At 40.4% G+C, this 22,926-nt stretch overlaps 1 protein-coding gene across 9 annotated transcripts in view; it reads left to right on the forward strand.

Annotated features, from left to right (window-relative positions):
* Positions 1-22,926, forward strand: part of LOC121517453 (NACHT, LRR and PYD domains-containing protein 12-like) — an 86,611-nt gene that overhangs the window by 15,902 nt on the left and 47,783 nt on the right. For 7 of the 9 annotated variants that reach the window (XM_041799264.1, XM_041799433.1, XM_041799518.1 and 4 more), the window contains exons 3-6: positions 1-1,867; positions 2,528-2,698; positions 16,963-17,136; positions 17,754-17,927. In XM_041799264.1, coding sequence (XP_041655198.1) covers positions 1-1,867; positions 2,528-2,698; positions 16,963-17,136; positions 17,754-17,927 — 2,386 coding nt within the window. Of the gene's footprint in view, positions 1,868-2,527; positions 2,699-7,400; positions 7,518-16,962; positions 17,137-17,753; positions 17,928-22,926 lie in introns of those variants that run through there. The other 2 variants (XM_041799348.1, XM_041799933.1) reach the window with 2 other exon arrangements.

A 22,926-nucleotide genomic window follows, 5' to 3' on the forward strand; every position in this document is an offset into this window, starting at 1 on the left:
TGAGAGGTGGTCTTCAGGAGGTTTTAGATGAACATAAGATCAGTCTGAGGAGGAGATGTGAACATGTTACTGAAGGAACTGATGAGGCAGGAAGTAGAACTCTCCTCAACAGGATCTACACTGAGCTCTACATCACAGAGGGACAGAGTGAAGAGGTGAACAGCCAGCATGAGGTCAGACAGCTTGAGACAGCTTCCAAGAGGGAGATTATCCATGAAACACCAATCAAGTACCATGAGATCTTTAAAGCCCTCCCTGACCAACAGAAACCCATCAGAGTGGTTCTGACTAACGGTGTCGCTGGTGTTGGAAAAACCTTCACGGTGCAGAAGTTTACTCTGGACTGGGCAGAGGGCTCAGAAAACCAGGACATCAGTCTGCTGGTTCTGCTTTCATTCAGAGAGCTGAACTTGATCAGAGATGAGTGCTACAGTCTTCTGGAGCTGCTCCATGTTTTCCATCCAACATTACAGAAGGTCAGAGCTGAGACGCTGGCTGTCTGTAAACTTTTGTTCATCTTTGACGGCCTGGATGAAAGCAGACTGTCGTTGGATTTCAACATCAGTGAGGCTGTGTCTGATGTGTCAGAGAAGTCATCGTTAAACGTACTGCTGACAAACCTCATCAAGGGGAATCTGCTTCCCTCAGCTCTCATTTGGATAACATCTCGACCTGCAGCAGCCAATCAAATCCCTCCTTCATGTGTGGACAGGGTAACAGAGGTCAGAGGCTTCACTGACGCTCAGAAGGAGGAGTACTTCAGGAAGAGGTTCAGTGATGAAGATTTGTCCAGTAGAATCATCTCCCACATCAAGACATCCAGGAGCCTCCACATCATGTGTCTGATCCCAGTCTTCTGCTGGATCACTGCTACAGTTCTGGAGCACATGATGAGCATGGAGCAGAGAGGAGAGCTGCCCAAGACCCTGACAAACATGTACTCACACTTCCTGTTGGTTCAGACCAAGAGGAAGAGGCAGAAGTATGATGGGGGACATGAGACCAGTCCACAGGAGCTGATGGAGGCTGAAAGAGAAGTTCTCCTGAAGCTGGGGAGGCTGGCATTTGAACATCTGGAGAACGGAAACATCATGTTCTATGAAGAAGACCTGGAGCGCTGCGGTCTGGATGTCACAGCAGCCTTGGTGTACTCAGGAGTTTGCACAGAGATCTTTAAAAGAGAGAGTGTGATCTTCCAGAAAACAGTCTACTGCTTTGTTCATCTGAGCGTTCAGGAGTTTCTGGCTGCATTCTACATGCTCCACTGTTTCACCAACAGGAACACAACAGTACTGGAGGATTTCCTGGAGACAGGAAACAGTGAAAATGATGACTGGAGTTCTGGTGATGATTATAATGATGAAACAGATGACAGTGACACTGAAAGTGATGACACTGACTCTCGTTTGGTAGACTTCCTGCATAAAGCCATGAAAATATCTCTTCAAAGTAAAAATGGCCACCTGGACCTGTTTGTTCGTTTTCTTCATGGACTGTGTGTGGAGTCAAACCAGAGACTCTTAGGAGGTCTGCTCGGTCAGATTGTCAACAGTCCAGCAATGATCCAAAGAATCATTGACAACCTGAAGGAGATGAACAGGTTTGGTATCTCTCCTGACAGAAGCATCAACATCTTCCACTGTCTGATGGAAATGAATGATCTCTCAGTATATCAGGAGATCCAAGAGTTCCTGAAGTCAGAAGACAGGTCAGAGCTAGAACTCTCTGAGATCCAGTGCTCTGCTCTGGCCTACATGCTGCAGATGTCAGAGGAGGTTCTAGATGAGTTGGACCTGGAGAAGTACAACACAACAGAGGAGGGAAAACTGAGACTGATTCCAGCTGTGAGGAACTGCAGGAAGGCTAAGTAAGTGTACATGTGATTAATTACATAAATCAGTTATAAATTCTAATTAGTTCTTGTACTGACATGGTGATACAGTTGTTAATTTTCTCAAAATTCTATCTGTTTCACATCATGTATCTAACCGTGTGCCCTACATACAAACCAATGTTTAGATTTGTATAGTTGTCCAGTTACAAAATTAGCTGAATATGTAAAACACTGACTGGGGTAGGTGATTGCTTTGTGCCCTGAGAGGGGAGTTCTCAGTAGAAATGATCAGACAGAAGTCCCCTCCCCCACCCCATCACCTTCGTTAAGACTGAGGCATCATATCTGAGGTCTCCCCCTTTTAACACCAAACAGAAGTTCCCACAGGACTCAACCAGTACATCTAGATTAAATGTTCCGCTTATTTTGTTATTCACTTGCAGCAACTTCTTTCTTATGAACGACAGCCTGACAGGGGAATGGAAATTTAGAAAACAAACTCAATCTTGACGATTTGCAGGTGTTTTAAAAAGTGATGAGAGAGCAAAAAGTTTTGTCTTAATCAATTACACAAATTCCATTGAAGTGTAATTCAAATGTAACCCAGCAAGTCACAGCAGTTAATTGTCAGATAATCCACATAAATATCGTGTCCTTTTTTCACAACTGTTGTTGTAATATATGTCACTACAGAATTACTGTCCAGAATTTCTCAGAGGCTCACTGTGAAATCATAGCCTCAGCTCTGAAGAGTAACCCCTCACATCTGAGAGAGTTGAACCTGGAGTACATCAGCACCGATTCAGAGATGAAGCTCCTGTGGTCTGGCCTGGAGAGTCCAAACTGTCAACTGGAGATTCTGAGGTCTGATTACTCACTGTAGCTTATGAACATGAAATATTTACACTATCACATTCATTTACATTATTTTCTGTCATGTTCATCCACATCCTTCAAATGATGCATGTTGATTAATATTTCCTGTGTGGCATTAATACTTTAAAAATAGTAATGATTTAGCTCAGGTCATATCAGTCCTTGCAAATATTTTAATAGTTTGCTAAATGACCAACAGGAATAAACTGTAATAAATGAAAGCCCCTGATTTTGCACTGACCATGGTGGTCTATCTGTCAGTAGAGTGGGAGTCTGTACTGATGTAAATGGTACAGAGTGAACTCACTCACCTGGGTGCTGTGGTTAGCATTAACAAAAGCTTGGAGTAGTACAATGTTACAATGTTATCTAGCAGACACTTTTGTCCAAAGCAACTTACATCTCGGACAGGTGTTCCTTCACCTGGCACGCCAGATGGATTTGTCTCACACATCCATCTGGTAAACCACTCACGGACAGCGTTTGGGATAGGGCAGAGCTTTTGAAAAAAAAAAAAACTTGGAGGGTGATTGGATGAACGTTCTGTCTGTCACATCTTTACGGGCCAATTGGAGCAACAAAACATGCTGTTCTTTGTTCTTCTTTTAACAAAGACATGTCATCAAGTTCTGATAAAACTGGCGCTTTAGCAGCATCCACGCTAATGTCTTCCACCATAACAGCACTGGCCTCTTCTCACTGCTACTATTGTATGTCACGACTCTGCCACACCTGAAAGTACTGCCCCTCGTCACTGTTTGGTCCTGTCACTTTCTAACCGGGCCCAAACGGTTCAGATGGGAGCTTTGCCAGATGGATTCACCAGTTAGAAACACGGAAACAGGCGAATCCATCTGCATTGCAAGGTTAGGTGTTCCTGGCGGAAACATACCCTGCATGATCAGACATGTTCATCTTGTTGGATAGATATTTGTATCTCTCATATGTATATTGAACTAAAAACCTCACTAGATATCTGCATTTTAAGTAATTTGAGTATAGACACTCACCAGGAGGTCACCATGATTTGGTCCGCACTGGTACTGTGACATCATAGTACCACAGCGCTCTTTGTCATTTCTATGCAGTAACCGCTGTTTCACACTGGCAGCCTGTGTTAGGGCTGCATTTCAGAGACGCTGCATCTCTCATGCATGGAGAATTTGAGGAAATTAAGGTCTCTTCTATTTTTTTTGCACCAAAATTGGTTATCAGTCAAACAACAGGAGAATGATAAATACAGAGCCATATTTACCTTGTTGTAGCAAATGTGTTCACCGCATTCCAAAACATTCAATTTTTTGTTTTTCAGTTAAACTCATGGATGAGATTGTGTCTCAGGGCTCTTTGGATCACTGAAATCAATCTCAGACACCTGTGGTTATTACTTTGTCAGGTGAGCCCAAAACTACTTAAAAAGGACATTCCACTTTATTAAACAGGCTGCAGGTTTCAGCAATATGGGAAGGAAAAAAGATCTCTCTGCTGCTGAAAAGACTCAAATAGTGCAATGTCTTGGACAAGGTATGAAAACATTCGATATTTCATGAAAAATTAAGCATGATCATCGTTCTGTGAAGAAATTTGTGGCTGTTTCAGAGCACAGACTGGTTTGTGCAGATAAAGGCATAATGAGGAAGGTTTCTGCCAAAAATTCATGGGATTAACCCTCAGGCATCACTAGGGACATTTTTGTCCATTAGGGTGGCCAAGCCACACACAGTTTCTGATAGGAATCCAAGCAGGTGCATAAACTCACTAAGCATTGTTTTGGTTTTCTCCACGATCAACTCTTTGAAGTGCATGTGTGACCTGGGTAAGGCTGAGGTGGAGCTGCTGATCTGTCTAATTCAAAGACGCATGAAACAGCATACACACATGCACTCACGCAGAACACGAATTTATGCACTCTGGGACCCGTTTTCAAAAAGTATCATTTATAGTCACCCAAAACACTGTTTCTGTGTGGGTGAAATGCCGATACGACAAAAAACGTTAGCGTATACACCTGAATTTGTCTCCGTATGGACGGGGCCTTAGGGTTCCTGAAGGTGTGAAAATTACCTTAGCAAAGTCTACAGAGTTTCTGACTGACCACTTTCTTCCATGGTGCAAAAAGAAGATCCGTGCCTTCCGTAGAAAAATTATCTTCATGCATGACAATGCACCATCTCATGCTGCAAAGAATACATCTGTGTCATTGGCTGCTATGGGCATAAAAGGAGAGAAACTCATGATGTGGCCCCCATCGTCCCCTGACCTCAACCCTACTGAGAACCTTTGGAGCATCCTCAAGCTTAAGATCTATGAGGGTGGGAGGCAGTTCACATCAAACAGCAGCTCTGGGAGGATATTCTGACATCCTGCAAAGAAATTCAAGCAGAAACTCTGCAAAAACTCACAAATTCAATGGATGTGAGAATAGTGAAGGTGATATCAAAGAAGGGCTCCTATGTTAACATGGAACTTGGCCTGTTAAGTATTTTTGATTGAAATAGCTTTGATTTCAGTAAATATGACCTCCTAATGCTGCACATTCAACACATGACCATTTTCAGTTCTTTACAACCTATAAAATGTTCTGAAACTTTGTTGTGCATAATAATGTGGAACAGTGCATTTTGCGGTTTCTAATTATGAAAAAAAAAAAAGTATCATTGGGAGATTTGTTCAGTTAAATCTTAAGTATGCTCTAACGATTGATGACTTGAAAATTATGCTGTCATTTGCATCAACTATTTGGGAAGATAAAAGAAAAATATCATTTGCATAATAATTTGGAACATGGAGTATGTCCACACTGGTAGAATATGTTTGAAATCTGTTTCTTGATTAACCAGATGAAGGCCAGGAGCTAAAATGTGTCTGTTTAATAAAGTTGTTCCCCAAACTTCTACTATTCATGAAGCTCTCTGTTTCCACAGTGTTGCAGGTACAGATAAACCCTGTACAAAAACACTTCTGGTTTGTGCTTTTCATAGTAAAAGCCCACTTTAGCATTCCTTTGGAGAAACTCCCTTCATATGTACCAGAGGTGCACACAAGTCATTTTTTGCAAGTCCAAGTAAAGTCTCACATCTTTGTTCACGAGTCCAAGTCAAGTCTCAAGTCTTTGTTCACGAGTTCAAGTCAAGTCTCAAGTCTTTGTTCATGAGTCCAAGTCATGTCTCAAGTCTCCAGTGGTTGTAATGAGTGTTCTATGATCTGCGTCTGACGTCCATCCTGTACTGTATTATCACCATCAGTAGGGTGGGGTATTGTCTGTGGCCGGCTCGCTATGGTGTGCGCATGTGTACACTTCCATATGAAAAGGGCTTGACATTAACTTTTTCACACCAGGCAGCCATTGTGACTAATGGCTACTAGCCACTCAGTGTTTCCACTAGCCACAGTGATGTTGTTGGAATGTATTTGCTGCAGTTGCTAGAAAAAGTATGTGAACCCTTTGGGATTTCTTGAATTTCTGCATAAATTGGTCATCACATGTGTTCTGATCTTCATCAAAGTCACAACAATAGACACACACAGTCTGCTTAAACTAATACTGCACAAAAAATGATATGTTTTCATGTTTTTATTGAACAAACCATGAAAACATTCAAAGTGCAGGGTGGAAAAAGTCTGTGAACCCCTAGTCTAATGACTGGTTTACTCTCCTTTGGCCACAATAACCTCAACCAAACGTTTCCTGTAGTTGCAGATTAGTCCTGCACAATGGTCAGGAGGAATTTTGGACCATTCCTCTTTACAAAACTGTTTCAGTTCAGCAATATTCTTGGGATTTCTGGTGTGAATTGCTCTCTTGAGGTCATACCATAGCATCTTAACCGGGTTGAGGTCAGGACTCTGGGCCACTCCAGAAGGTGTATTTTCTTCTGTTGAAGCCATTCTGTTGTAACCTTGCAAAGCAGATGGCTTCGCCCATTTCCTTGTTTTTCACTGGCGAATCCAGCTTGTTAAGCACCCATCTGAACCGTTTGGGCCCAGCGACAAGGGGCAGTACTTTCGGCAGTGTCGTTATGCAAACAAGCAGCAGCAAGAGCTGGTGCAGTTATGGAGGAAGAGGTTAGCATGGATGCTGCTAAAGCACCAGGTTTATCTTGAAAAAACTTGATGACATGTCTTCATGAAAAGAAGAACAAAGATCAGCAGTGAGTTGTTTTCTTTTCGAAAACGACAAAAGTCAAGTACTAACATGTCTATAGTCGCCATGTTTCGTGTTAATCCTTGGTAGCAGCGCAAGTGCCACTAGATAGCTGCTAGTCACGTGCTTTGTTGCTCTGTTTGGCCTGAGGAGATGTGACAGGATGTTCATCCAATCACACTCCGAGTTTTTTTTTTAAATCCTCTGCCTTTTCTCAAACGTTTCCTATTGAAGCTTTCCCAGATGGATGTGTGAAACAAATCCATCTGGTGTGTCAGGTTAATTCTGTTGTTGACTTACTTCTATGCTGGTCATTGTCCTGTTCCATCACCCATCCTCTGTTGAGCTTCAGTTGGCGGACATATGGTCTTAAGTGTTCCTGCAAAATGTCTTGATAAACTTTGAAATTCATTTTTCCATCAATGACAGCAATCCCTCCAGGCCCTGAGGCAGCAAAGCAGCCCCAAACCATGATGGCCCCTCCACCATATTTCACAGTTGGGATGAGGTTTTGATGTTGGGGTGCTGTGCTTTTTTTCTCCACAGATAGCGTTGTGCGTTCCTTCCAAACAACTCCATTTTGGTTTCGGCTGTCCATAGAATATTTTGCCAGTAGTGCTGTGGAACATCAAGGTGCTCTTTTGTAAAACTTCAAACATGCAGCAACGTTTTTTTTGGACAGCAGTGGCTTCCTCCATGGTGTCCTCCCATGAACTCATTCTTGTTTAATGTTTTACTTATTGTAGATTCGTCAACACAAATGTTAGCATGTACCAGAGACTTCTGTAAGTCTTTAGCTGACACTCTAGGATTCTTCTTCACCTCATTGAGCATTCTGTGCTGTGTTCTTGCAGTCATCTTTACAGGACGACCACGCCTAGGGAGAGTAGCAACAGTGCTGAACCTTCTCCATTTGTAGACAGTCTGTCTTACTGTGGACACATGAACATCAAGGCTTTTAGAGATACTTTTGTAACCCTTTCCAGCTTCATGCAAGTCAACAATTCTTGATTGTAGGTCTTCTGAGAGCTCTTTTGTGCCAGGCATGGTTCACATCATGCAATGCTTCTTGAGAACAGCAAATTCAACACTGGTGTGTGTTTTTTATAGGGCAGGACAACTTTAACCAGCACTCCAATCTCATCTCATTGATTGGACTCCAGGTTGGCTGACTCCTGGCTCCAATTAGCCCTTGGAGAGGTCATTAGCCTAGGGGTTCACATACTTTTTCCACCCTGCACTGCGACTGTTTACATGGTTTGTTCAATAAAAACATGAAAACATATCATTTTTTGTGCAGTATTAGTTTAAGCAGACTGTGTCTATTGTTGTGACTTAGATGAATATTGGAACACATTTGATGACCAATTTATGCAGAAATCCAAGAAATCCCAAAGGGCTCACATACTTTTTCTTGCAACTGTATATATCATATGTAACTCTGCTATAAGATGAAATACGTACCCTTTCTTTTTTTCCCTCATCAACATCAATATCAGCCCTCCTCTTAATAAAGCTCCTCTCTGTGTACATATGAAACACTACAGACACATGAGTCAGACTTCAGTGATAGAGACAGACACTGAGACATTGGAGATAAAATGTTCTTGTTATTTGTCAGATACATTTCTTTAATGGTAATAATTTTATACTAACACAAAAACACTAACTGTCAATGAGCTGTTTAATCTGAAATAAAATTAAAACTCAACATTTCTAATTCTCACTCACAGAACTTCATCAGAGTATGCTGAGTATTTTTCCCTCCATTCTCCTTAATAAACTTCTGTCATCATTTATGATGTAAATTTCTTTATATGGGTAAAGTCAAGCTTAATTTCACTTTATTCAGCTGAAATCTCCTGGACTCCTTAGTTACTCATTTATCTGTTACAGCCTCTTATCCATCTGTCTCTGTTTCTCGCTGCCTCCATGAACCATATTTAAAGTTTTATTGTTCCTATCGTCTTTATGTCTGTTCATAATTAATGAGTTAATGAGTTGCTCTCACTATTGTTTCAACCCATTTCAGTCTCACATGGAAGTGGTCCAACCATTTGTGGAACCGGCGTTTTAATACTGCAACCTTTGCGATACACTGACATGTCCCATGACGATGGATAGGGTGCCGCTCATGGCTCTGTCTCTCATGGGCCAGAGAGTGTGCAACTCCCTCTGGTGGGTCAGTGGGGTCTGTGTCAGATGGCAGTTCAAACACAGGCACCTGCATTTGTTCATCAGAGTCCTCACCAGCTAGTTCAACAATCTCAGGGATGGAAGGTATAGTTCCGCTTTGGGTCTGTATGCCATGTCCATCTCCTGCAGTACTCCAGCTCGGGTCAGCACTGGTTGTGGCTCGTTCCATGCCACTATTACTCTGGCCAGTGCTCTCAGAAGTTGGAGTGTTCAACAGCTGCTGTAGCCAAGCTGGCCGTCTGTCCTTGAGGCTTATTAATCCGCCGTTGTTGTCGGACATCCTTAATTAAGGCAGCCAGGTTCTCATATGTGGGCAGGCGATTGTGCTGTGTGGGTTGGTGCACGGGCGGTGGGCCACTCACTTGGACGATTTCCTCTCCAGAATCAGTATCTGATTGGGGTGGAGTGGATGGAGTGGGTGACGTAGGGGAGTAGCGGTGAGCCTCTGCGAGAGTGGGTGACGGTTCCATGTCTATTGGTTTCCCCCCTGGATACTCTCGGTCGAACTGGACACAGTGGTGGTTTCCATGGTTGGGCTGCCAGTTGGGGTGCCACAGGGCTGATGGTAACCTTGTTCAGTTCTCTTGTCTTATTCTGGTCCCTCAGGTCATCCCTTATGACTTGGGATGATCCTGGGGTGGTGAGTGGTTCTCCCCTTGGGTCTTCCCGTATGGCTTGGGATGGCCCTGGGGTGCTGTATTGTCAGTATTATCAGCTTGAACAGATTGCTTGTGGTTTCATTGGCATTCCATGCACTGTCTGTCTCGTTCTGCCATTTCCTTTGAAATTCTCGCAGAAACTTGGCTGGGCATTCATTGCCTTTAAGTTTGTCTCCTTCTAGCTTGGATGCATCCATCCTCTCTGGGTACTGTTTTCTCAGTTGTTTCCACACGTCTCCTCGATACGGGTTGAATCTGGTTCCGTCATGGACGTTCCTTCCCAGGACCCAGTCTACCCCTATCTTTGTGAAGATCTCATCTGTTATATGGCTGCCTGCCAGGTGCATCAGTAGGGCCTTTATATCGCCCATTGCCAGTGTCAGTCCTGCTGTGCTTTCTTCTAGCGCTATTATCCATTTGTTGGCGCCATCTGTCAGGGAAGGTAGACGTCCTGCCAGACTCATCATGTCCATGAATGACCAGGGCACATACCTGCTTGTGGTCCCATCTCCTTTTTGCATGATGGGACATTCCAAAGCTATGTGTTCCTGTGACCTTGATCTTCTGAGACTGTCTGGGGTGAACATGTCCCTTTCGTCGGACCTCCGTCGCGGTAAGGTCCGCCGGCTTCCGAGTGTCATCTGTTCCCTTCTGTCTTCTCTCTCTCTCTGCTCCCTTCTTCGACTTTCTCTGTCTCTCCATTGTGACTCCCTCTCCTCTACTTCCTCCAACATTTTTCCCAATTCCTCATGTTCTTGTTCCATCTGTCTTATGGTGCCGTCCAGGTGTATTTGCATAGGGTCAAACCTGTCCTTCTCTTGGGTGTTTCATTTTCCTTCATGTATTTCTCCAGATTGTCCATGGTCTCCTGCATTCGTTGAAGTCTTATGTCATGTTCCGCCATAGCTCTGTCACACTCCTGGAAGTACTCGTCCCTCTGATGTCTCCTAGCTGCATCCTCTGCCACTCCCTGGTATTCCGGGAGATCAGCGCCTGCTGGTGTGCTTGTATGTTGGAGTTGCCTCCGGCTCCTTTCATGCTCCTCCTTCAGCTTAGCCATCTCCTCCCCATAATGTCTCATGTAAACCTCCTGTTCTTCTCTTTCTCTTGCTGTGCTTGGGGACTGATGTCTTTCTGTTCTCCTCCTCTCGTCCCCTATGTTGTCCTCTCTTGGTGGGGTGGGCTCGGACCGTAGTATGGTCCTGACTGAGTCTCTGTCTAATTCCTCATCTGTGCTGCTTTCCCGTTTTTCTTCCAGGGCCAAGGTGAATTTGCCTGTGTACTCCCTTTTACCAACTACCCCCACAGTGTAGATTCCAGCTTTCTGGGGCTCTGTGTTTTCTGCATAGGCTGGCGGTGCGTGGCCAGGGTTGTATGGGGCTGTCGGCTGCACCTGAGGGCTTTCCCCTGCATCTATTGGGTGGGGCTCCTGAGCATCTGGTTCTCTAAGCTGAATTTGCCTCCTGATTGCCCTGCGACGACGCATTGCTGGAGAGTATATCATCCTCTCTTCAAACCATCTCAAGATCTCCCTTTGCTTAGCCCTCTTCTGCTCTCTTTTGTTACTCTGATCCTTCTCCTTGTATGTTTCAAGCATGTGATCCACTGCCATGCAGCTTGCCATGGTGAACGACCCTTCCTGGGGCCATTTTCCGCTGGTTAATTTGTGCCATTTTCTCATGCATTTTTCCACATCCTTTTTGGCATATGGATGCAAGGCAGTCACTATCTCAGCTGGTGTCCCACTCTTACTCACTTTTATCTTGCCTGTTGTTGTGCCTATGTAGCCCTGACGTGCACTGCTGGCCAAGGATCTGGGGACCTCTGGTATGTCGTCGTTGTCGTGGGTCCTAATCAGCACTATGATCTTACCAGCAGTTACACTGGATTTATATTTCCTCCCCACAAATGGGTTGTATTCTAATCTTTCTTCACCGTCTTCCCCTGTTATTCTTGTTATGAACCCCCACTTTCCTGTCTCCTACCTAACTTTCCTGGGGACTATCCAAATGCACAATCTAGGGTTTGTTGCTACCCTGTGTGTTCCTATCACGTTGTTTCCTACAAATGGATGTAGCAATATAGTAGCAGTGGTATTAGGGTTGTTACATAGGTGTTCTAGCAAAGTCCCTAGTGTGTAAGGGGTCCACAAATTACTCAAGATTGGCCACCATGCAACATTTGGAAACTCCTCTTTCACTTGGTTTAAGTTCACAAACTTTGTGATGTTTCTGAGTTTCAGCCTAATCTCCTGTGGATCTTGATACTGTTCTATTCCTTGTTTGTCTATGTAAGTTCATTCAAGCCAAAAATGAGTTCTTATCCCTTGGGTTTCTATTGTCTCCCTCACTTTGGTAGTGGTCTGGGGAGTAGTCCTCTTCTTCACTGCTGCCCATTCACACCTACCATCTATCAACTGATGTTTTTACCTGTTTCAGGTTATCTTTCCCTTAAGTTTTACTGTTTATCTGTTTTGTTATCTTATTTTTGTTTTTATTATTATTATTATTATTATTATCTGACCTTATACTAGGCAAAACTGCACCCTGTGTGCTGCTTTACCCTTCCTTCAAAATCAACATCAACACCAATCTAAGTTTTACACACTGGTTCGCGGACAATAATCATATACTCTCTAAATGCTGTATGTACACTGGTTTTCAACCAACTTCAAAACAGCTACACAATTATTCCTCAAATACAAAACTTATGTACAACAAAGGCCTGTTCTTACTTTAAACTAAAAAATGCGCGCAGCAACCTCCTCTCCTGGGAGATGCTTCTTCTTTTGAGCTACAATCTGTCCCTACAGACCTCCAAACCCTGGGGCTCCCAGTACCTACTGGGCCCCCAGTACGAAGCGGTACCTACCGTGTGATTTTATTCTCTTTTTCCTTAACTTATGTACAACTTATATACAACTTTGTCCTCTAGTCCTCTAGAATGACTTTAAGCTACCTATCCCTATAGGTGCTCACACAACTTTTAGCAACTTATACCTATAACTGCTCAAAACACCACAACTTCTAGTGACTTCTCTCTATAAATGTCCAAAACCAACACAAAACTTCAACAGCTTATTCCTTTAAGTGTCTAGTTTACAACAATCTTCTGACTCTTATATTTAAATGCTTACTCTGCTTTCTTCTGCAAAGCCAACCAAACCATTCCACCTGCAAACATTAAACAGACAACAAGCCAACATGCAATACAGTCATGCAATAATACATCATCCATATCACAAGCATGCTCGTTGTTTGAATGTACATTCACACACTTTGCATCAGAGTCCTTAGCTGAGGATGTTGTTATTGTTATTTTTGGGTGATCATCCAAATCATCTGTCACTTTTTGCATTTAGTTCAAATAGTGTGTAATTCTAGGTTCTTTTGGAAGGAGTGAGATTAGGTGCTGTACCTGTGAATCCTGTGCTCACAACACAACCTATAATTAGCAGAATTAATGGCTCTGCTTACCTGTGTTTATTTTGGCCAAAGGTTCTGTTGTTGAGCTCAGGGTCCCCAAGATTGGCACCTCTCCGTCCTCCTGGCTGGAGCTACGCCATTTGTAGTGGATCACTCAAGTTGGCCGGATTGGATTCAGTGGTAAAGTTGTCCAAAAATGTTGAAGTCAAAAATCAGGCAAAGAACTGCTCCGCAGGCAAAGGTTTCTGATGCAAGAAAGAGTTTATTAAAGTCTCAGGTGAGTACAAGCAATAAACTCTGAGTGGAGGCACCATCCAACTGAAGAATTGTCTTTGTGCATCGCCTTTTATACTCTTTGGGTCTTCTAGGCCCACCTCTCATAGGGGCAGAGCTCCTGCCCCTAGTTTCTTTAAAATTCCCATATTTGGGCCTTTATAATGGTGGCTTATTTGCTCCTCCCTGGCCACATTTGCTCCTCTCTGGCCACCATTATAAACCAGCTCAGAAGACCTTGATTTTTAAAAAATGTTTAAAAATATATTTAATTTCATTCTTACACATGTTCTTTAGGTTTTCTAATCATCCTATATTCATCAGATGGTTGTTTGCATGTTTTGGCTTGTTGCTTCTCACTCTACAATGGTTATACAGTATATATTCATGAATACATTGGATACATTCAACACAAAGTACCATTGGTTGTAAGACACAACAAAAGTACCTGGTCAGGACATGGCTTGTGTTTAAAATGTTATACTATAGATGTTGAAACATAACACTGCTATTTGATTCTTTCTCTGCTCACCCAGCACACACCTTCTCTGTGACCATTGCTGTATGTAATAAGTCAGCTATTTGCCTGAAGGCAAAGGTATGCATTGCTTCTGTGTTGCAGGAGTGGGCGCCTTTCTGTCTGTTAAGGTACGTGATGTTTGCCTTCTAGCTGACGTGGGTACCCTCCTATGTTCCGTACTTGAGGGGCCTCTGGCTCTTTTAAATTCAATTCCAAGCACAGCTTTTGTAAAAGAGTGACCTTAATGGCTACTGGGGAGCCTTAATGTCTATTAGAGAGGGTCTATATCCTGTACTGATTTACTGAAGGCTGCTAGCTATGACTGCACCTGTTTACATGTGAAGTGGTGCTTGGTGAGGGCTGAAACTGTAAGGGGTGTTGGGCTTTCGTCTTTCTTACGGGCCTCAGGATGGTTATGGTTTTCTTATGGGCCTCAGGTTGTCTCCTAGTTGACCTTTTCCTAGATATGCTCAGGTGTGTTTGAGTGCTGTTTTAGATGTTAGATGTGATCAACAAGTATGCCTAATTCTGATGTCTTTCAGGTGTTTATCAATATAGGTATAAGCTTTTTGATCATTAATTTATTCTCATCATTCCACACGCTGCTGAGGCTCCTGTTTGTTAAATGAATAAATTGTTAAATTGTCAATATGTCTTGTTTCTTCAACCTTCAATAATCCAATCCACCAAACACCAAACAAGAGTCAACAGCAGAATAAGCTGTTTGGCATTGGCAGAGAAGATTTTGCAAATTTTTCATGGGCACAACCCACATACTCAGCTCTGCTGCTCATCCCACAAATGCATGATCCTTAGAAATGTGGCATCATTTAAAAGGGTAATAAACAGGCTTTCCAACGGTATAAGATTTATGATCAAGAAGCATTGTTACAACAAAGAAATAATGTTCCAAACACAAATTGCCTTACTTTTTGTTCTAAGTTTATTTAATTTTAACCAGGACTGGCTAAAGTTTTCCTGCTTTATGTTTTTATTAGGTAAAGTCAATGTGAGTTCAGCTGTATCTACTGTAGTTAATCAAAGTAGTATTATAATTTGGGTATAAGAGATTAAAAAACACAAAGAAGTTGCTTTGAGCCTTTAGCCAACTATTAACTGTAAGTTCTGCTCTTGTAAGTTTGTTTTAAAAAAAAAACTTTTTTAAATCCTATGATAGTTTTCAGTTTTTTGACTATATTTACACTATTTAAAGAGGCACATAACGTGAATTACTTAGATTTTACACTTTATCCCAGTATAAATGAAGCTCCCAACAGAAATTACCCATTATTTTAACACTATAATACTGTAATTCTAACTCAGTTGTGTTGTTTTTTGTGTTACAGGTTTCCTCTGTCAAAGTTACAGCAGTCTGTAAATTTAACAAAGAAATTTGATTATTTTCACATAATTTTGATTTGAAAATAAATTTTTTTAGTTCTTTGTTTTACAAAATATAACTGTCAAATAAACAGTGATTCTTTGTTTTCCTATTTACAGTTTTATGATGTCATGATTTTACAGTACCTTGCTGTCAATTTTATGGACATTTTTTACAGTGTAGTAGTAGATGTGCAGTACGTGTAGTAGTAGATGTGCAGTACACTTAGTAGTAGATGTGCAGTACACGTAGTAGTAGATGTGCAGTACACTTAGTAGTAGATGTGCAGTACACGCAGTAGTAGATGTGCAGTACATGTAGTAGTAGATGTGCAGTACGTGTAGTAGAAGATGTGCAGTACACGTAGTAGTAGATGTGCAGTACACTTAGTAGTAGATGTGCAGTACACGTAGTAGTAGATGTGCAGTATACTTAGTAGTAGATGTGCAGTACGTGTAGTAGTAGATGTGCAGTACACTTAGTAGTAGATGTGCAGTATCCGTAGTAGTAGATGTGCAGTACACTTAGTAGTAGATGTGCAGTACACGTAGTAGTAGATGTGCAGTATGTGTAGTAGTAGATGTGCAGTACATGTAGTAGTAGATGTGCAGTACACGTAGTAGTAGTGTAGTAGTAGATGTGCAGTACATGTAGTAGTAGATGTGCAGTACACTTAGTAGTAGATGTGCAGTACACGTAGTAGTAGATGTGCAGTATGTGTAGTAGTAGATGTGCAGTACATGTAGTAGTAGATGTGCAGTACACGTAGTAGTAGATGTGCAGTACGTGTAGTAGTAGATGTGCAGTACACTTAGTAGTAGATGTGCAGTATGTGTAGTAGTAGATGTGCAGTACACGTAGTAGTAGATGTGCAGTACGTGTAGTAGTAGATGTGCAGTACATGTAGTAGTAGTTGTGCAGTACACTTAGTAGTAGATGTACAGTACATGTAGTAGTAGATGTGCAGTACACGTAGTTCATGGTAGAGGAAGTAGTTTGTTTACTTTTATTTTTAGTACTTTAATTGGTAAAATTTTATATTTTTATTTATTCATACAGTTATTTTGACTCCATACATTACTTTTCATTTGTTTTAAACTTATTCTCCCTTTAGGGACCCCAACACACATTTTTCCAAGAGGGGAAATTAGAGGAATAGGGGCCAGTGAGGCTGGGTTTTAATTAGTGCAATATAAAGAAAACGCACTGGTAGTTATTATTTAGATTTTTCATGTTGGAGTAATTTATAAAAACACTTGTGATGTGACAATACAAATGGCGTATGATGTTGTTTTGAAATACATGAGATTTTTGATAGTGTATAAATATTGAAATTTCAGAAGTTTTGAGGTTATTTAACATTTATTATTGCATATTATTCACACAAAAAAGTACTGAAAATGGGTAATGTTGTGTACGGGTACCGGTTCACAGGTACCGGGAATCGGTACCGTACCAGTTCAAATGTGAAAGTTACCCATCCCTACTTACTGTACGGTGACTAACAAACACTAAAGGACATAGACATTTGGTCAATGACTAGTATTCTGTACTTAAATGTTGACATTCACAGTTTATTATCTTTTCAAAGTGCGGTTACTGCATCAATTGAGCATTTATTCAGCCCCATCTTCATTGATGTGATTTTTTTCAGATTGAGTAGATGCAGTTTGTCAGAGATCAACTGTTCTTCTCTGGCCTCAGCTCTGATGACTAACCCCTCACATCTGAGAGAGCTGGACCTGAGCTACAACCTTCTCCAGGATTCAGGAGTGTATTTTCTGTGTGATTACCTGCAGAGTCCAAACTGCAAACTGGAGACTCTGAGGTCAGAAATTCTTGTCACTTTATTGTGTCCTGACTTTTTTCTTTTGTTCTAAGTGTCAGTGTGTTTCAATCAAAGTATCAGATCATTTGTTGATTCAGCAGTACCCTGTTTTTCTGTATGGGGAAAAAATCACTAAAATGGATGTTTTACATTTAAAGTATTTTACAGATTAGCCTCATGGAGATCAGAGGTCTTATTTCTACAGGTGACCAATCCAAGAAGAGTAAAATACTTTTTCAACAACAAAGCACACTTAAGCAGTCCAGTATAAAATTCAATGATCAGTTTTTTTCAAAAAATAAAAATCTCATTTCTAATTTTGATTAAAATCAGTACAGTGAAGGTGAAATTTGCTGTTCATAATCAGACTGAGTTCTTTCAATAAAAGGAAACAAGTGTTTAAAAGCGTCTTTTGTCAACTCAGTAGATGAGTGGATAATGTGTGTGGAAGGTTTACTGTATGGTGACTAACAAACAAAGAACATTGACACTTAGTCAATAAATAGTTTCTATCCTTAAATGTTGACATTCACAGTTTCTTATCTTTTCAAAGTGCAGTTACTGCATCAATTGAGCATTTACTCAGCCCCATCTTCACTGATGTGATTTTTTTTCAGATTGAGTAGATGCAGTTTGTCAGAGATCAGCTGTTCTTCTCTGGCCTCAGCTCTGACGACTAACCCCTCACATCTGAGAGAGCTGGACCTGAGCTTCAACGAGCTCCAGGATTCAGGAGTGAAGTTTCTGTGTGATTACCTGCAGAGTCCAAACTGCAAACTGGAGACTCTGAGGTCAGAAATTCTTGTCACTTTATTGTGTCATGACTTTTTTCTTTTGTTCCAAGCAGTGTTGTAGTCGAGTCACTAAGCCTCAAGTCCAAGTTGAATCCTGAGTCCCTTGTGTTCAAGTCCGATTCACCGAAAAAAAAACCAAGTCGAGTCCCCTTTACCTGAGTCCAAGTCTTAGATGAGTCCCCAGTACCTTAAACTTAGACCCAAATTCAATTAAATTATGAATTATTTTTAGGCCATTCCAGTTTTCCAGGTGGGCTACAGTGATGTGTTTCATTAATGTCTGAATTTCTTCACAATTGTATTCTAAAGGACTAGAGGAGCTGTTTACAGCAGTTGTGCACCAACAAAACCAAACATCTACAACCTTGTGATGAATAGACTTAGAGACAGGGTCCATTTTGGCAACAGTTTTTAGTTTTAGTTTGCAGACCAAAATATGTTAGGTTTTAGTCACATTTTAGTCCTGGTCAAGCTTCATAGTTTTACTCTACTTTTAGTCAATGAAAACTGAAAAACATTCCAGTCCAGGATGAGGATCATTAAATTTTATTGATACTGTTACCTGATTTTACGCTAGCCGGCATTTGCCAGTCATTGGCAGGTAGAAAGGGCGGAAGTCCAGCAGATAAAACTATAACCTGTCAAAATACCCGACAGAAAACATGCCAATTACCAGATAAGTAAACACTGAATACTTGCGTATTATATTTTGTGTAACCTAGAAGATATGTTGTGAGAATGCGTTGATATAAACTAAAAGTTGCCTAATCTTACTACATCTACTGTCCTGCGGTGCTGGGGTTGTTTATCTCCTCAGACAGCAAGCGCATGGCTAATTATGTATGCATGATGAGATCAAAGCAAACCTATCTCTCTGCACATGCTCAGTACTGCTGGGGAAAGTTTGACCAAAGTTTGACAATCGTGAAGGTGTGAAAGGTTCAAATTAGCATGTGTAACGCTCTATAGCCTGGCTGGACTTGCTCAGTTCTCATCAAAACGTTCTGTGTTTTAATAAAACCACAAACATTTAACCAGTAAAAGAATGTGTGATTGGTGAAAGAGAACTACTTACTATTTATTTATTTATTTTATTAAATAAAATAAATAAATTTTATTTATTTGCACTAAAATAAATATTTTATTTATTTGCACTTATTTGCAATAAATTTTTATTTATTTTCACTATTGAAATACAATATAATTAACATTTGTTGCTTCTTGAAAAAGGGATGTGTTGGTGAGGCAGGAAACCCGAAGGGCTTATAATTAAGCCTCACCATGTTGTGGCTACAAAAAAAATTAAAGTGAGTTGAAAAAGAAACAAGAAACAAAAGGAGAAACAGAGCGAAGGAAAGAAGATAAGGAAAGGAAAACAAACAAAAGAAACAGAAGAGTAAAGAAAGCGGGGAAAAAAAGAATGAAAAAACATGTAATTTCTCACAAATGGCACATTTGATGAATACATAGATGAATACATTAGGTCTGAGTGTTACATAATTTACAGTAATATATTTATTTGTGGTAGACAAGCTTAAATTTGCATTTGCGCACACAAATAAGTTAGCTAATCACATTTAGTACATAGTTTATTTATTAAACATTTCTTGTAGGTTTTGTAGGATGATGAGCAGTTTAGTAGATGTTGGTGGTCATTCCATAGGGTTGCTTCTCTAAATTTGATAAAATACTGTCCTCTAGTGGTGTGACAAAGTGAAGCACGGAGAGACTGTGCCTTCCGTGTTGGATAAGAGTGGAAGCTGGAATTGTCAGAAAAATACTGTTTGAAGTGATTAGGGAGTGCGGTTTCTAGGCGTTTTATTTTGCAGATAAATGTACAAGTTTGTAGAGTATTTATATTATATATATTTAGTAGTTTCAGTTGTGAGAATAGAGGCGCTGTTGGTTGTCTGGGTTGTGAGTTTGTTGCTAGTCTGACAAATCTTGTTTGAATTAGATGTAGTCTAGAAAGGTTAGATGGGGGGTGCTGGCCCACACAATATTGCAATATGTAAGGTATGGGTAGATAAGGCTATAGTATAGTGTTAACAATGTTGATCTATTGATAAATGTGCTGATTTTTCTGACAATTCCGAGTGATTTTGACACCTAACATAGTCAATGTGTCCATTCCAACAACATCTCTCATTCACTATTATACTAAGGAAATGCACTGAAGATTCTCTGTTTATTTTATTTCCATCAATGTAGATGTGACATTCTTCAGTGTTATATTTTTTCTTTCCTGAAAATAAGACACAATTAGTTTTTTTTAATGCTGATTGATAATTTGTTAAGCTGAAACCATGTATTGAGAGTAGGGATGTAAGGATATATCCTAAATCGGCTAAGAATCGATATAAATAATGGGGGATTAAAATCGATACGGCACAATGTGTGCTTCGATACTCTGCTTAAACAATAGGGGGTGCTGTCTGTTTTTAGCGCCGCTTGTTTTGACATCACGGTCTCTCCCGCTGACCTGAGTTCAACCTGCACATCCGGACTACGTCGGGTAAATTTACTGTAGTCGTGGCAGCGGTGGGTGAAGGCTTAACGGTGGTGGACGCCCCGTTTAGTTTTAAGTCAGAGCTGTGGCAGGCGGTAAGTCTGAGGTGGATTTGTAAGACCCTGTCACAAACAAGTGATATAACCAAGTGCATTGGTATTTTTATTGCCAAAGATATGAGGGCATTTTCCGTAGTTGAAAACGAGGGATTCTGACAGCTTGTAAACACGTTGGAGCCAAAATGCCGCATCCCCTCCCGCCGCACACTTTAGCCAGTCTGTTATGCTTGCACTCTACACAGAAACAACACGAATGGTGGTCCAAACTCAGAGATGCCGATAGCATTGCAATAACAACAGATGGCTGGACTAGCAGCGCTACCCATTTTTACCTGACTATGACGGCTCATATGATAACAAGTTAGTGGAGCATGGCGAGTTTTGTTTTACAAACTCGTCCTCCCTTCAAAACTTTTCAATACATGATACATGATACATGAAGAAACGTGCACTTTATTTTTATTTTTAGTTTATGACTTTGAACACAACCTCAGAATTTTTCAGATACTTGGTTGGTGAGAAGGACATGAAGAGGAAAATATATTTGTCAAAAATTTTCTTGAGAATTTAAATAGAGAATAATAATCTGTATTTTGACTTTAATCTGGTTTTTCAAAAATATGAACTCGATCTGTGTATTCAAATTGAAATGGGTCAAGTGTATCATTACATGCCAATCTTTGATTTATGAGTTAAAAAAGGGATCGGGAATCAGGATTCGAATTGTATCGTGGACCCAATATCGGGATTTAAATCGAATCGTGGGTTTAATGTATCCTTACATCCCTAATTGAGAGCATGTAGATTTTCATTTGTATCATCAATTCGGGATTTGAGATGTTTGTTGGAAAGGACTATGGTTGTGTCATCCGTAAACAAAATGGAAAAAATAGAAGAAGACACACATGGAAGATCATTTATATAAAGTAAAAACAGTAAGGGTCCCAGGATTGATCCTTGAGCGACACCACATGTTAATTCTGATCTTTGTGACACACAATTTTTGATTGAGACGTACTGTTGTCTTTTGTAGATGTAATTTTTTAACCATTAAAGGACTGTACCTTTAAAGCCATATTTGGAGAGTTTTGATACCAGGATGTTGTGATTAACAAAATCAAATGCTTTTGAGAGATCTAGAAAAACTGCAATGGAAAATTCATTTGCATCCAGAGTAGTGGTTATTTTATTGATTAGAGTTAGTAGGGCCATATAGGTAGAGTGGTTCTTCCTGAAACCGTATTGGTGATCATATAATATTTTGTTGGAATGCATTTGTTGGAGCATTCTTTTATAGACTATTTTTTAAGGATTTTGGAAAAGCATGGTAGTATTGAGATAGGACGGTAGTGAAAACAGTTGGATTGTCTGATTTAATAATAGGAATAACTTTAGCAATCTTGAGATCTTTTGGAATAACACCTGTTTGTGATGAAAGTGAAAAAATATAAGTTAGAGGTTAAGCTATGTACATTTTTACTTTTCTAACAAGAGTAGTTGAGATTTTGTCATGTCCTGGTGCTGAAGGTTTGAGTTGGTCGATGATATTTATTATCTCATTGGTGCTCGGGCTGTCGAAGATATTAAAGATGGGGAAAATACCATTAATGTGATCTAGAGGATTCCCTCCTGGATCTTTGATTTTTTTAGCGAGGGAAGGCCCAACATTTGTAAAAAAGTAATTGAATTTACATGCAATTGTTTTGTTGTCTGTTATAGTTTTCCTCCATCAGTAAACTGTGAGGGGTATGATAACAGTGGTTTTCTTCTCTGTAGAAGCTGGTTTATTGTTGACCAGGTTTCTTAATTTGTTGAGGCTGCTCTGAATTTTTCGCTAAATATTTTTTTTTTGTTTGTTATTCTAAGGAGATGGTTATATTTATTTTTATATGTCCTATAATTTGTTAAGTTCAGAGGAGCTGGGTGTGTTAGGTATTTTTTTGTATAACTTATTTTTGGCTTTTACAGATTTTAATAACCCAATAGAGAACCAAGGCTTAGAAGGCTCCTTGTTTTTGTTACATTTTGATGTTTTTGGGGGAAGCACTTGTCAAAAATAGTTTTAAAAGATTGCATGAAGGCATGGTAGGCATGATTTGCATTTGTCTGCGCGTATACTGTCTCCCAGTAGGCATCAGCAGTTTGTTTTATGAAGTTGTTAATATTTTTATTGTCGTATATGCGATAAGTTGAGTAAGATGTAGTATTATTGTTAGTTTTGGTTTCTTGTCCTGAAAACAGGAAAATAGGGAAGTGATCTGAGATATCTGTGAATAGTATACCTGATTGAAGTATTTGGTTGGTTGAGTTTGCAACAATATTATCTATTAGTGTGGCCGATTTGGCTGTCACTCTGGTGGGTTTATGAACAGTAGGATAGAAGTAATTTGCATATAAATTATTTAGAAAGTTATGTGTTGGAAGATTT

Source organism: Cheilinus undulatus, linkage group 1, assembly GCF_018320785.1.
Source record: "Cheilinus undulatus linkage group 1, ASM1832078v1, whole genome shotgun sequence".
In the NCBI taxonomy this organism is placed as follows: Eukaryota; Metazoa; Chordata; class Actinopteri; order Labriformes; family Labridae; genus Cheilinus; species Cheilinus undulatus.